Raw genomic sequence first — 16,432 nt, forward strand, 5'->3', positions numbered from 1 at the left:
GGAGGGGGGGGGAGATTCATTCTGAAGGTAGTTAGTAGAAAAATCTGACCTCCCCCTCCGTGATCTTCATGTTTCTCTCCACATACCCCCATCTTTTAATCTTTTAGTGATAAATTTTAGTATTATGATTATTGTTATTACTGTTAACAATAATAACATAAAAAATAATTTTACGTTTCTGGTTTTAATGTTTGTAAGCTGCCCAGAATCACTTCTGGATGAGATTGGATGGTACATAAATCCAATCCATAAATACATCTCTCTTTAAATTCAATTCGAGCACTCAAGGTGACTGAAGTGGTTCACCCAAGACAAAGTGTGAACTTAATTTAGTTGTGACTCCTAATAGAAATGCCAGATATGTAATTGTCATTCATGTTACTTCACCTGTGCGTTTTCAAATTTTCTCATTAATACACTCTTCCACCCCTTCCCCAACTGGAAAAAGTTCTTACTGAAAGATCATTTTTGGTCCAATATAATAAATGTTATCTTCTTTCACCAAACATGCCCAAATCAAATTGACTAAATTTAATAGTAAAAGCTGCATGAAGCAGCTAGAAATCTCAGTGTCATCCATATTGAGACTGGTTCTGCAAATATCTGAGAAAAGATGGAATACGCTAGGCTTTCCATCCAGGCTAGGCCTTTCTGTTCCTATTTTGAAAACAAGGGTCACCACCTGAAGCAGTAATCAGGTTTCCTGTCTCTCTAGCCACTACACGTTGTATGATTTGGTCCAGTTTTGTTTGGATTTCTGAATTATTTTACTAAGGGGTTTCAAGTCCCTTTTCATTTGTTGGAGAAGGTAGCAGTGATTCCTGTTGAGGAATGAACTGAAGAATAGGGGCATTATTATTCCAAGAAATGGAACTGCGGGTAAAATGGACAGCGAGGAACAATAGACTTAGGCATTTTTGATCTCTGCCTTGAATATTAATATTTTCATTTTTTAAGCTATCGATGCTTGGGAAACATTTTCATTTATACTTTTTCAAAATGCTGAGGTAAAACATCAATATTTTGAATATGGTGAGCACCGATTACTGATGGCCAAATTAATTTTTGCTCTTAAATCCTGCAAGTTTTTTTTTAAAAGCTGTAATATTATATTTTTTCCACTTACATGTTTTTAAAATTGTTTAAATGTATTCTAGAATACATACTTAACATAGAAGTATTTTTGTCTTGGTATATTTTAATGTATTAAAACTTCCAAGAATTTACTATATTTGTGGAAAAAATTGTGGCCTGCACATTAATTTAAAAACATGGATTATTTAATTAAAATTTTCTAAGATTGTAATGCTGTCTCCATGCAAGAAATGATTGCCTGTAGTTTCAAAAATGGCACACAATTTGTATGGGAAGGATAGAATATATGTGTTATTATTATCCCAATTAATAATTCACATCCACTGCTGCTGAGCTCCATTCAATTGCAAACTGAATATTAACCCTTAGAACAATCTCCTAGGGAACAAAGATTCAGTGACACTGTAAAGTATAGAATTGTACAAAGAACTTTACAGACACCAAGACATTTTCTTCTCCTTTTACTCCTATTTCACTGCAGTTGCAACAAAGTCCAGAGCAGTGAACTGAATTATGTCAGCTGGAGAAAACAAAATGTTTAAATACAACAGTTGCCTCAGTGACTGTGAAACGATTACATTAGCTCAGTAATTGGGGAATTGAGATGCTTTTAGTGATGGAGTTTGTGTTTGCATGTTTGTTTTTGCAGTAATTTGTATGTACCAAAATATATGTAAAATATATGCAAAATCACACATCATGTTTCTCCAGATAGATGGATAATTATAATTGGAAGGAAGAAGAAATATGTTTAACTCTATATGACCAGTGGGAGATTTCTACTTAATCAAGCAAAATGACAATTAATTTTGTTCTAATATGATATAAATTTAAGACAGAATATTGTGTGTTGATATTTTTCAGTACAAGGAAATCTTCTGTGAATGTTGATTCAGTCTCTGTTTCCCTCTAGGAAATATTATGTTCAGTGCTTATTGATGTATAAAAGGAGAGGAAAAAAAGGAGATTGCACAAGGCAATATCAAAAAAATGATCCAAAGGTACTTCTAGGGGCAAGACAGGAATTCTTTGGTTCCTGGGAACATTCTGGTTCATAGTTTGTCTGTTACTAACTCTGTGGATTATGTATTTGTAATGAATTCTCAAATATGAATGAAGACATTCTTGTCTATGGTGTTCTATTATATTTTCAGTGAGTAAACATTTTATTCTTTTTTTATGTCATTGCATGATTCATAACATTTTTGGGGGGGGGGCTTTCCCTAAGCCAATTTTTGTCTATTGAATTGGATCCTCTGCTGTTTTATTAATGTCACATTTTAATAAGAATCTAAATATGTATACTTTGAACATTCTAGATCAGTGGTCCCCAACCTCTGTGCCGCCTCCTACTACTGGGCTCTGGCCTATTTGGAATTGAGCCGTGTGAGTGGCTAGCCAGAGCACACGCTTGCGTGCATGTGCACTGGCTGGCTACTCATGCAAGGGCTGTATGGGCATGTGCACACTGGCCCACCTCTCACACGGCCCAGTTCCCCTCTCTCCCTCCAGCTGGGCCACCAAGGCACAAAGGCAGGGGGCCACTGTTCTAGATAATGGAACTTCTTACCTCAGAAGACCCAAGTATGCCTTCATTTTGGCTGGTTTTCATTATTTGGTTAAGGTATCTTTTTTTAAAACCAAACTTTAGCCTGATATTACACACACACACACAAACACACACACATGCACCATTTTTTTATAATTCATTTCCTCAAATGTTGCATGGTGCAAGAAGAAGGTAGGATGAGTTTTAACAAATAGAACATGTAATAAATTAATTTCCAGTATAAAATGTAGGACAATACACTTGGTAATATATACAAATAACTTTTTTGCCATAAAAATACAGTCCTAACCATAGCAGTGTTTTATATTAATAGACTAAGTCACATGGTTCACATGAGCTTTGTGGTCATGCATTTTCTGTAGAGGCTCCTTAACGTGGTGCAGTAGTATTGGTGTGCGAAAATATCATTCATACACACTGGTATTTCATTAAGAAATGTGTGATGGTTTTATCGAGCCTTGAGTTTTGCAAGCACTGTAGAGGCAATGAATTTGTTTGACAAGTTTATTCGTGTAACAAGTTGGGTAAGCATTTGTGATTCACAATTGAAATCACTGTGGAATTGTTAATTTGAAATTCTCTCAGTATTCCTGATCAGATATTCATTAAAGTGTTTTCATCACGTGCACCCAAGTCTGTATAACTCAGTTTACTGCAAATTTACACTTCTTACAAGTTTATTACTTTATCAGGTATTCGCTTAGGATTTCCGCTGTTCTGTCATAAAATATTTCCCAGGCATAAAATATATTCTCCTATTGAGTTAATACATTATATTAATCAGGCAGTGCATCAGCTGCTGTGGGCAGAAAAGGAAACTAAGAAACATTGTTTACCGCCGAAGCAGCTGGGGATCACTTGACAGGGCACAGGACAAAAGAGGAAACATGTTAACATGAATGTAGGGTGAAGGTGGATCATTTGCAAGATGGAGTTGACAGGCAGGAGAGCCCCTTTTTTGTTGTTTTTGTTTTCTACTTCATGCTGTCCATCTTGGCTGAGTCCTCTAGCTAGAGAAAAAAGTTACAAATAAAAACTGTGAGCAGGGCCATCCATATCCATGAAAGTTAAAATCCTATTTTCTTCTGTCCTAGCACGTGATAAGAAAACCAGGGGGTTGGTAATTCTTTGTTTACTCATAAATGTAAGCCAATACTGTTTTAGTATGGTTTGTTTAATAACATATTAATTTGTAAATAGGCCAGGGGTGTCAAACTGGTGGCCCATGAGCTGGATGCATCGTGCGCAGGCCATGCCTACCGCAGCTCCGCGAAGGGAAAAAAATCACAAAACCTCACGTGACAGCAACGAGACGCTGCAAGTTTGACACCCCTGAGATAGGCTAATCCCAGTGTATTAAGACAACTATGGTTTGTTTTGCCGCTGTCTATTACAGTATCCAGATGGATTTTAAGTTTCCCAGGAGTAAAAGGCTATTCTGCTCCTCTTTATGTGGGAGCGGGCTTTTGTTTAAACAGTATTAAACTGTTTATTGAAAAGCATGGTGTTTTTTTTACTTGCATGTTTGTAAGGCACTGATGGAAGTTGTGTGTTCATGCAGGCTGTGAGATTTGTTTGTGTTTACTTGGGTATTCCAGGGTCTTTCTTTTTAAAGAAAGTATATGAAATTTGTAATCCAACTTCAAACGGTGGCATTAGACTTGTTGTCCAGAAATAAATCATAAATTGTTGCTTGACATGGGTTCAGATGTTTAAACAAACTGTAATTGGGTTAAACAAAGCCTGGATTTGGGTTATGTGCAACCTGGCCTTCTGTGCAGTACAGAAACACTGTATTGGTAGAGGTTTGGAAGCCGGTACTTGAATTATTTTTAAAATGTCCAATTCCAGTTTTGTGAACATTGAACTCATTGAAAATAACCTATTATCTTGTGGCCATTTTAGCACAATTGTATCGGTGTGTATATGCATGTGGCCAGATTTCCCAAATCTAAAGAATATTTCATATTCATGAATATTTGCCCTTTAAAAATATTTTACTTTCCCCGCTTTCCATGCTTCTTTCTTCTTCTGATCTGAGAAGTTTGGTGTGCTGCAGGGAGTATGAAAATTTAACAATGTTTTTCAATAAATCAGAATTTTAAAAAGCTCATCTGAGTAGACCCAATGTTTTCTGCTCTTTATTTGAATGGATTTTATGACTTAACGGAGTACCCTCCCTATGATTGGACTGCAAGAGGTAGCCATGCCTGATTTGTGATATTGTAATGTCATTATATTAACAATGTGTTTTAGGGATGGCAAAATCACACCGGGGGAAAACAGAAGAAAAATAAAGCATATTTATTTTCCCTTGAATGATGGGTGTTTATCAACATAATATATTTTGTCATGGATACACACACTATGAAGCTCCTATTGATGGTGATTTTATTCTGAGTATCTGCAGGCTCCATTGGCAGTGTTTAAAACTGAATGGTAACATGAAAACGAAAAGCATAATATTGATAACTTCGTGAGTGGACTACTGCATGGGGCTGCCCTTGAAGACTATCTGGTTGTTATAGCTGGCACAAAACGCAGTGATATGAGCAGTGATGGGCCCTTCATGGTTTGCCCATGTGTCACTGCTGCTACGTGAGCTTCATTGGTTGCCAGTAGTCTTCCAGATGCAATTCAGGTTGCTATATATGCAACTCAGGGTGTCACCACCTATAAAGCTCTTCATGGCATAGGGCAAGGGTCTTCAAACTTGACAAGTTTAAGACTTGTGGACTTCAACTCCCAGAATTCCTGAGCTAACATGGCTGGAGGATGAATTCTGGGAGTTGAAGTCCACAAGTCTTAAACTTGTCAGGTTTGACCCCTGGCATAGAGTCTGATTATATAAACATGCTTTTTCTGTTATAATCCCCATCCTCTGGAGCAACATCTCTTCAGAGATTTGGAGACACCACCACCCCACTCTCCTAGGGTTCTAGAAAGCCCTTAATACCTTGGTCGGTTCCCAGAGCTGAGGATAATGGTGGTGCATGTGGTGGAATGTAGGCCAGAGTGGCAGGAGGGAGGGGCTCTTTCTCAGGGAGAAAAGAGACAAAGAAACCTGAAATGTTTGACATGTTTGAAAAAGGGAAAGATGCAGCTCCCTAGTAGTTTGCAGGATATATCTAATAAGTATGCAGATATGTATTTTAGCCTGGCAAGATTCCAGTCTATAGGTGAACAACAATAAAGAAATTTCTGTGAAAAAACTCATGTTGTTCTTGGGTCCTTAAACCTGACAGGATGTGAGTTCTTGATTGAGCCCCTGTGATATGTATGTATGTATGTATGTATGTATGTATGTATGCATGCATGCATGCATGCATGCATTTACTGATTATACTGTTCTGTTTGAGTTCAGGCTGCTGATTTTTGTGGATTTTAATTTTTCCCCCATGGACTGTGTAGAATCTTTTGAAGTGGGTAGTCATATTATACGGAATAAATAAATTAAATTAAATTGTGAATTAAATTAAATTACTTTTTCATGCCAAAATTATGTTCATATCTGGTTTGAGATATTTTGTACTCACTCCTAAATCTAAGTTTCTCTTCAAATTTTTATTTAGTCTGCATCTATGAATATTAAAAGATATACAGACTGAAAAAATGTAAAGAGCTAATCTGAAATGTGGTAAAGCTAGGTGAAAATACTGTACATGTGCTTAAAGAATTATTTTATTTAAAGTTAAATTTAAACATTTCTATTTTTAAGATGCAATATTATATAAAGTATAATATTTTTAAGGTTCAATATATAATGTAACTTTATTGTTGCTTAGTCTATGTTGTAATTAATTTATAATGATTGAAAAGTAGGAAGCAACAGTTATAACACAATCTTAATAATATTCAGAGTAATAATTTTTTTTAATATTTTCTCACCATTTACTTCAGAACATTGGTTTACCTTTTTTTAATCTTTATATTTTTAGCCTTTCAGTAAATATCCTCCTATAATCAATGATATATCTTTTTGGCTGCCTTCTGAAAAATACTGTGAAAATGACTTATATGATTTAGTCCGATCTATTGGAGGAGACATGGTGGAAGAAGTCAAGCTCATAGATGTATTCACACATCCAAAGTAAGTCTAATTTTTTCCTATATCATGGTGAAGTATTTATAATCAATGTTTTCAAATATTTATTAATATTCTAAATAGAGATAAACATTTCATAATGTAAGAGCAATATAATCAATATATATTGCCACTCACTTGTAAAGTGACTCTGAATGTCTAAAAAGTTAAAAACGTCAAAAATACATCCAGCACACAACCATTTTCATGGAGGAATTAAGCAGAGAGGGATGTTTCATGCTACAGATGTCCTCCAGGTCTGTAAATCTCAATTCTGAAAATTTCCAAATAGCTGAAAATATTGCATCTTGAAATCTACACATCTAGAGGATACCCAGATCAGGAAAATTTGGACTAGAAGAAGAAGGTGATGAGCCATGGTGGCGCAATGGTTAGAATGCAGTATTGCAGGCTAACTCTGCCCACTTTTAGGAGTTCAATCCTGACCAGGTCAAAATTGACTCAGCCTTCCATTCTTCTGAGGCCAGTAAAATGAGGATCTGGATTGGGACAATATGCTGACTTTGTAAACCGCTTAGAGAGCACTATGAAGCGGTATATGAATAAAGCACTATGAAGCGGTATATAGTAAGTTATTGCTATTAGGCGAGATTAACAGTTGTTTAGTAGAAAATGCATTTCAGCTGATAAATTTATGGTGATGGCAGGATGGCAGAGGAAGATATGGTAAAAGAAACCAGCTCGATTGCTTGTTGGCAAGCTCAGGTGAAGACATTATTAAGCAAGGATATTAAGCTCAGAGACCAATGAGCAATCTGATGCAGGATCTAGTAAACAGCTTCTATTCAAAATTACATCTCTGAAAGGAAATGTATGAGTATGAATATTTGAATTAAAGATCCACTACTAATGTTAACTTTATTAAATATGAGAACCTTTAAATAGTTTCTCATAGCAGCCTTTGGCATGTAGCAAACTGTTTTATGTATACTTCATATAGCTGAGATTATTCTTCTCTAGCTTTCCAGAGACATTACAAATCAAAATGGTAGTACCCATAGAGATTTCAGAAAGAGGTGAAGAAAATTGTGTTTCGGTTGTTTATGGTGGGTCAATGTGTGTATTAAAGGTTCAACTCACATAAGTGCCATTGAGAATGATTTGAAATGACTACCTCAGGGGAATATAATTGAATTAGACTAACTTCTAAATATAACCTGGATTCATTTTATCTGTCTTACATTAATAAAGATAGAGGGTGTTTTTAGGATAAGAAGCAATAACTTGCCCAATAATGTTTCTTTCATGTCTTATCAGAGAGTTTAATCTTAGAAGCAAACCACTAATGTGCAATGAAATGTTTGGGGTCTGTTTCGTGAAAATCTACTTTGGAAGGAGGCAAATAATACAGACAGGAATGGGGGAAGAGGACTGTTTAAAGTTCATTTGCTGTTTAGTTTGCAATATCTAGTGCAGCTTTCCCCAACCTTTTTGTTTTTGCAGACCAGTGGGGAGGAAGAAAGAATGATTACATGTGAGTGGTGGGTGAGTGTACATGTGTATGCACACGCAGCTCACCCACTGCTTGCGCAAGTGAAGCTATGTGCACGTGTGTTCATCGGCTGCTTGTGCGACCCTGTTGTTAATGGGCTGAGGCCCAGTAGTGGGTCACAGGGGGGTTTGGGGACCTCTGATCTAGCGTATAGAAAGCCAGGCCATGAGTTGAGAGGCTTGGCAAATAGTCATTTCTACCACAGTCATTAATCCGTAACCACAATTATGCCAAAATAATGAAAGATTCATTGTTACACACTCTGTCCTTTGTACTTGATATGTGACATTGCTTAAAAGGCATCAGGTATAGAGTTAGAGTTGTGATATTGCTATGTACATTTGTCACATCCTTTCTCTTGTCATCCTCCTTCAGACATCCATGATTTCCATGTATGAAAAAAGATATAAAAGAATAATATATAGGAAGAAATAGAACTCTAATCCAGAAATGAAGTGATGTGTCAGTAGTATAATTGTAAGAAGTAATTTTTTAAAACAGAACTAAAATTAGTATTTTAAAGTACCACATGATATAGCAAACAACAAAGTAGATATTAGTTTTGTTATATCACATAATCTTTAAAGAAATGTCATTTTATATCTCAGTGGTTTGCTTGATTACTTCCTATAAGCAGAGTATATTTGTAACTGGCTGAAACAAATTATTTGTTAGTTTGTTTGCTTATTTAACAAATTTAAATAATCTGACTGGGCAGCTTACAAAATTTTAAAAATTTTAAAAATTTGTCATATAATAAAAACTCATAAAAAGTCCCACCCCACTTCTTGTGAAAACAATAATACAGTCAAATTACCCACTTGATCAGCTCCATCTCCAAGAGGCCACCACCAAGAAGGGCCCTTTTCAAGATCCCAAATATTAATACTGGGGGGGGGGGGAACCATTGACTGTCATTGTTTAGTTAGATAGATGAATTACTCATAAAACATTTTGGTTCATCTAGTTTCCAAATACAAAGATTTCCACTTTGAAATCACTTATTTCTGGGTGGGATGGAATATTGGCAAATATTATTTGTTAAATACAACCATCCAATCATACCTTTTGATCGCTAGCTTTCAAAACATTGGTTTATGTTAGTTTTCATTTCTCCTTACACATTTCTAATGAGCTGTTCTTTTAAAATATCCTAAGGAATTATGCTGAAAAAGAAAATTGCATTCCAGGTAAGAAAGCAATGAGAGCGATTGGTGCAGTGGCTAATGTATCAGGCCAGAAGCCAGAAGACGGTGACTTCTAGTCTCACCTCAGGCACAAAACGAGTTAAATTATTTGGGCCAGTCACACTCTCTCAGACACTGGAAGGAAGCAATGGCAAAGCACTTTTGAAAAAACCTTGCCAAGAAAACTGTAGGACCTTGTCCAGGTAGTTCCTGAGAACTGGACATTGTTGAATGGAAGATTCTTGGCCTTTTATTTCCTCTCAGTTTAGAATAGCTATGAAAATTAAATGATGTCATCTTCAATTCAAGATGAAAATTACTCTTTCTTTCATAATAGTGTTTGATTTGGTTGAGATGCAGTCTGGCAAATTTTTGTTTCTATTTTTAAATTAAAACTCTATAGAAAAATCCTCTAAATGAATCAAAGGGCAGATGGATATTGAAACTATATTCTAGTCACTGGTGTATCTTTTTTTAACTCTTCAGAAGCCTATCACATTTAAAACAGTGTGACATGAATACTGACAATTTTAGAATGCCTGTTTCTCTTCTACTGTATCGTCTATTTTAACTTCCACAATGGAAATTAACATACAAGGATGGTGAAGGAGGATAAGCTAAATCATTTGTTTCTACAACAAAAGCAGTGTAAACTGCATTGGGCTTTTAATCAGAGGCCATGCGAAAAAGTCTGTGATGAGGGAAAATGTTCAAAGAAACAAATAGGTGATAGTGCTCTTTTACTCCAGTTTTCAAAGTAATTATCTGTACAGATGCTACAGTAGCATTTGTTAACTATCATAATTCACATGTTGATCCTTGAATCCAATAATTTGTGTCCTGCAATTACCATTAGGGCAGGGGTGGGATTCAACCGGTTAGGTGACTACGTTTTGCGCGTGTGTAAAAATCCTTAAGCTGTGCCGTCCGGACAGCTGAAAAAGGGCTGCGCGCAAGTGTGTAGCGTTTGAAAAGCCACTTTTTTCCTGCTTTTTCAACCTCAGCTGTGCCGCGCAAAGCAGCTGAGGTTGAAAAAGCAGGAAATAAAGGACAGGTAAGAGCCCAGGTGGGTGGGTGGGCCAAACAGCAGCAAACACAGAACTGGTTCAGTGTTTGCTGTTCTTCAGAGCTACCGGTTCTATAGAGCCAGGCAGAACTGGTAGCATCCCACCCCTGCTTTAGGGGAAGAAAAAAACAATGATAGGAATGTTGTCACAGACGTTCATATACCTGTGGGAAAAGCTACATCCTTTTATGGACCCTTTTGAATGATGTGTGTTCAGGTAGTCCTCGACTTACAATAATTCATTTAGTGACCGTTCCAAGTTACAACACCACTAAAAAAGTGACTTGACCCTTTTTCACGCTTACGACCGTTGCAGCATCCCATGGTCATGTGACCAAAATTCAGGCGCTTGGCAACTGGTTCATATTTATGACAGTTGCACAGTCCCGGGGTCATGTGATCAACTTTTGTGACTTTCTGACAAGCAAAGTCAATGGGGAAGTCAGATTCACTTAACAACCAATTTACCAACTTAACAACTGCAGTGATTCACTTAACAACTGTGGCAAGAAAAGTTGTAAAGTGGGGCAAAACTCACTTAACCAATGGCTCACTTAAGAACATAAATTTTGGGCTCAATTGTGGTCATAAGTCGAGGACTACCTGTATTTTTCCAATGACTTGTGGTAAAATTGGAGAAATTGTCTTTACACATTTGTATGCAGTCAGCCATAATAAACTAACTGGCATGAGGCACTTTCTTGCTCTTCTTGCTTCCCAACTTTTGTTTCTCAAGTCAAGTGGAACTAAGTGGCAGGAGGCTAGCTCAAGGTATAACACCAAAAAAGAGAGTTGATGATCAAATGAAGAGTTAAAGAGACTATTTTCCTAGATTCATCGTTTATATATATATTTTTTTTACTTGTCTTAAAACATCTATTTCACCCTTTCCAAAGTGCTTTTAAGGCCTAAAATATACCGGGGGGGGGGGGGACGGGGGGGACACCATTGAGCAAAATGAATCACCAATTTTAAAGGGGATAAGATTTCTAAGAGTGGCAGAGAAGAGATAAGAAATTCTAAATCTATATAAACTCAGAAATCAATAAATCCCATAAAAGAGTATTTTTATTTTAATGAAATTACCAGATCGGTTAATCCTGTTTTTCAATATATGCATGCATATAAAAATAATATTTAATTAATAAATTATAACTGACCCAGAAAGCCCTCTGAGAACCTAACACAGAAAGAATTCTATTAAACAAGAAAATATTATTCCAGTATCTTAATGCTTGATAATTTAAACATTAACTTGGACATGTACCTAATGAACTGGAATATTGGATTTAGATAGTTGAAAGTTGCATATAAGATCATTTGTTTTAATAAAAATTAATTCACTATTAATCCATGAATTAACTGAATATATGATCATTCATGATGGTTTACCTTACATTATAAGCACATGCATATTAAATATATGAATGTGAGAACCAATTACTTTTACAAAGTGGAAGGTGGAAATTATGAGTGTGACTATTTCATTAAGATGTGTTGTTTTAATAGATCTAATTTCTGAATGGGCACAATAGTGAACCTTAAAAATCACTTTTGATATTTTTCTTTCTTTGAATATAGGTTCATATAGGAACCTAGAAAGTTATTGTATAAGTATTTTTAAATAAGTGAATGTTAGGAAGTGAAACTATCCCTTTCAAACACTCAATTTGCAGCTAATGCTCAGTAGTATTTTATGAAGATGTAATTAACCTTTAACTATAAGATTTAGTGTTTTACATTTTAAAATATTACCATCCAACCAAACCATTCTTCCTATCATTTAAGACTCGTAATAGATTCAGCCTCACATAGAAGTCTGTTAAAATGCTGGATATTATGCTTGTAATATTTCATGTAATATTTCATATTTAATGTTAATTTATTAATTAATGTATCAATTAATATTTCATGTTCTGGACTCATTAGTTCACAAGAGATAATGGTTTAATGAAATAATGACAAAACTTGTTTTTACTGACATTGATTTTCCTGACTCACTCCTTGTCCCAAGGCAGAACTGGGATACCTCTCTTAATATGCTCCAAAACAGTGGGATTTCTTGCAGCTGCCTATAAGATGAAGCTTATCTCCAGAACCGTAAAGCCTACAAACTTGAAATTTGGCACGTATGTTACTCTTGGCTTCTAGGTGCTCACGAAGAAAGGATTTTTCAAAATGACTATCAGAGCATTAGTATTTAGGATAGTATTATTAACATGCTCTAATGCTAAGGAGTTCTACTCCCCTGAAAAGAAATCTGTTCCAAATGCAAAACACAAGCAGAGGAGAGGAATTTCAGTTACAGTTTTAGTTTCGCAGCACCAAGCAGCTTTAGTATAGAACAATTGAGCTAAGCCACGCCCAGGCTCCTTGCTGTCTTTGCTCACACTGCAAATACTGTTTCAGTTTCCAAACAGCCCTCAACTCTCTCAAACACTGACAGGATGCTAACCAGATGAATACCGATGGATGCTGGTAGGCAGAGGAATAATTTTTTCCCCTTATTTTCTTCCCCAAAAACTAAGCCTGATCACATAGTTTCATAGCGAAATATGAGTATCCAGCTAGTATTGAATAATCTCTAGACACTCAGGCAACTGATGCTAGCATGTACATTCTTTGTGTGTTGCATAAGTGTCCTTGACATTGAAAGAGGTGATGGAAGAAAACTTGCATAGATTACAGTAAAAATATTCCAATATGTAGATCAGAAGTTTATAATGGGACCAGAAACGCATTCCTTGCCTCTCAAAGCTACTTATGTACTTTTCAGAATTCTCCTTGTAATGGTAACTAATTTCAAATTCCTTCAGAAAAAAATCTGTAATGACTATTTAGAAAGCATTTTATTGTTCTATATTCTAGACCCATGGTCATACTTGCATTAATGCTTTTGAACTCGTGCAATAACCTTCCAGTAATCTACTATAAAAATATAAATACTATTAACCAGTAGCAAGGTACAGGCAAATTAGATGGATGTACAAGATCTTACAATCCCTACTCATTTCCCTTGCTTCAAAATGCTTTGTTTTGTGGACTGCTGCCTGCGAAAAGCACATAATAAATCCCAACACTAATTCCTAAGCTAATTTTTGTGAAGTGCTTTGTAAATAGACACAGTTCTCAGAGACTCTATGGCAGCTTTTCTTCTCCGATACTCTCCAGATGTTTCGTTCCACACTATTTACTCAGTGTCCTGCTGGCTGGGAGATTATGGAGCCTGTAGTTCAACTAATCTCAGGGCAACAACTGATTTTATATATAAAAAAAAAGAACAAGAAGAATCTAAATTATTTAGAAAAAAAGGTTCAGTACATGTTTATTCTGTAAAATAAGGAAAATTAGGTTTTTCTTTTTGTCTCTGTCTATTTTATGACAAATTTCTTAGATGCTGTCATGGCAAGCTTCCAGGATTTTTTTTAACGATCTGCATGTACAGAAAACGGAACTTTCTGTGTACTTGGTCTTGCCATTGAGTGCTTAGCTAGAAGGGCCTGTTCCTGCTGCAATGATTTTGTCTCAGGCAATTTATTTTGTTTTTATTATACATGAAAACATAAAAAAATATAGTTTGTCCTCAACATGATTTTCTGACCTAGCATTAGGGAGTGTAAAGTTGCCACCTTGAACAGTGTTTCCTAAGATAATACTGTATACAAATTGTTCATTATTTGGTTTTAATTTAATTTAAAAACATTGGGATTTGTTATTTTAATAATTGTATGTGTGTGGTTCATTCCTAATAGCTTGATCTGGAGACTGGAGAATGGTCTCTTGGTAGGCCTAAAGCATATTGCTTAAATTTGGACCTTATGTTCAGAAAGTTTAAGTAACTTTGCCTTATAGAATAAAATAGTAAAGGGAACTTCTGATGTCATACATGTTTCTTTCCGTTTTCCACAACCTACATTAGCCAGTAACAGAGAGGATGTAACATACCATTCTCTTAATTCTGATTTGAAAGCAAATGAAGGGCTTTTGCTTTAAGAATGATATACATAGAAAAGATAGAGTAGAATTTCAGCAGCATTCTGGACTTCTCAATTGAGGTGTACGTTTACTTCTTACATTAAAAAGCACTCGTTTTGTAGATGTCAAAATTATTTAGCATTATACAATTATGTAAAAAAGAATTCATTCTGTTTTTGAATGTCTTAATATTTTTCATAACTGAATATCAGAGCCTAGTGGGAGAGGGGAATCCAGATGTAGCACCAAAGTTTGGTGCTTATTTATTTTATAAACAAAGTCATCCAATTTGTAATGTGCCAAATCTCAAAAAGAAATCCAGTCAATTCAACTAAAAGGGATAATCAGAAGCAGTTGGATAAGAGTTATTGTTGTTGTTGTTGTTGTTCTTGTTCTTCTTCTTCTTGTTGTTGTTATTATTATTATTATTATTATTATTATTATTATTATTATTATTATTATTATTATTATTATTTAATCTTTAGTGAGATTCACAGCCTTTGGGGATGGTTGGTAGCTCAACAGCTCGAGTCCTAACCAAGGACCTAGGAACTGTTCAGGTAGCGTCGGAGGATATAAGCTGTTCCAAGTTGGGTGGTTTTTTGTAGAATCAGGGTATTCAAGTCTGATAAATTCAGGATTTCCAAATAGCGAGGCAGCCCTTTAAGTATTGCTCCAAGAGCACCAATTACAATTGGGATAACACACGATTTATTTTTCCAAAGTCACTCAACTTCAATTTGTAAGTCCCGATACTTTGTTATTTTTTTCTTGCTGAGTGTCTACAATTCGTGCATCACCAGGTATTGCAATGTCAATGAACCAACCCTTTTTCTTCTCAACTATTGTTATGTCAGGCGTGTTGTGGGCCAAATGCCTGTTCGTCTGAATTCTGAAGTCCCACAAGATCTTCACTTTTTCATTTTCCAGAACCTTCTCAACCTGATGTTCCCAATAGTTGTTACTATACTCAAATCCAAACTTTTGGCATAGTTTCCAGTGAATGATTTTAGCAACTCGATTATGGTGTTCTAAGTAGTCAGTTTGTGAAATTTTGCTGCATCCACTGATTAAATGGTCAACTGTTTCATCTTTCTTATTACAGAGGCGGCATTTCCTGTTGGTGGTGACATGCTGAATCTTTGCCTTCATGCAATTTGTGGCTAAGGCTTGTTCTTGAGCAGCCAAAATAAAGCCTTCAGTTTCTTTTTTCAGTATTCCTGATTTTAGCCAATTTCAAGTAAGCTTTTGGTCAGCTTTGCCTTCAATACTTTTCAGGTATTGGCCATGCATAGCTTTGCTTTTTCAATTTTCAATTCGCTTCTCAATTATTTCCTTTTTGTATTCAGCTTTTGACTTGGTTGTCTTCAAAAGGCCTCCTTTGTGTACTTCCTTAATCATTGGCTCTTCACTTTTCTGGATATAGTCATTCAAGCCGTGTCTTTCTTCTTCTATGCTCTGCTTTACTTGTAGGAGACCTCAACCACCCTCTGCTCTCAATAGATATAATCAATCAACATCACTTTTAGGATGCAAGGCATGATTCATGGTCATAAGCTTCCTTGTTTTTATGTCCAAATTGTCCAGCTCCATCTGGGTCCAGTCAATTATTCCTGCAGAGTATCGAATCACGGGTATAGCCCAGGTATTTATTGCTTTTATCATGTTTCCACCACACAATTTGGACTTTAAAATCTTGTGAATTCTTCTAAAGTACTTGGCTGAAGTTGATTCCTTGACTTTATTATGCATCAAATCAGAGGCTTCTAAAATCCCTAAGTACTTGTAGCCTGCTTCTGGTTTCATTGCTTGGTTTCATTTCTTCATTGTCAAGTTCTATTCCATCATCTTCTATGACCTTGCCTTGATTGCCATTGTTGCACATTTGTCAATTCCAAAGTGCATGCCAATGTCCTGACTAAATTCTTTTGTACTTTCAATT

At 35.7% G+C, this 16,432-nt stretch overlaps 1 protein-coding gene across 7 annotated transcripts in view; it reads left to right on the top strand.

Annotated features, from left to right (window-relative positions):
- The window catches only part of FARS2 (phenylalanyl-tRNA synthetase 2, mitochondrial), a 212,660-nt gene that overhangs the window by 144,909 nt on the left and 51,319 nt on the right, over positions 1-16,432 (top strand). For 5 of the 7 annotated variants that reach the window (XM_026676648.2, XM_087961246.1, XM_087961248.1 and 2 more), the window contains one exon: positions 6,604-6,755. The exons of the other annotated variants lie outside the window; for them this stretch is intronic. In XM_026676648.2, the coding sequence (XP_026532433.1) occupies positions 6,604-6,755 (152 nt within the window). The remainder of the gene's footprint in view (positions 1-6,603; positions 6,756-16,432) is intronic. 7 annotated transcript variants of the gene reach the window in all.

This window comes from Notechis scutatus, chromosome 3 (assembly GCF_049901735.1).
Source record: "Notechis scutatus isolate UNSWTSFEM ecotype Mainland chromosome 3, rNotScu1.2, whole genome shotgun sequence".
NCBI classification, from domain to species: domain Eukaryota; kingdom Metazoa; phylum Chordata; class Lepidosauria; order Squamata; family Elapidae; genus Notechis; species Notechis scutatus.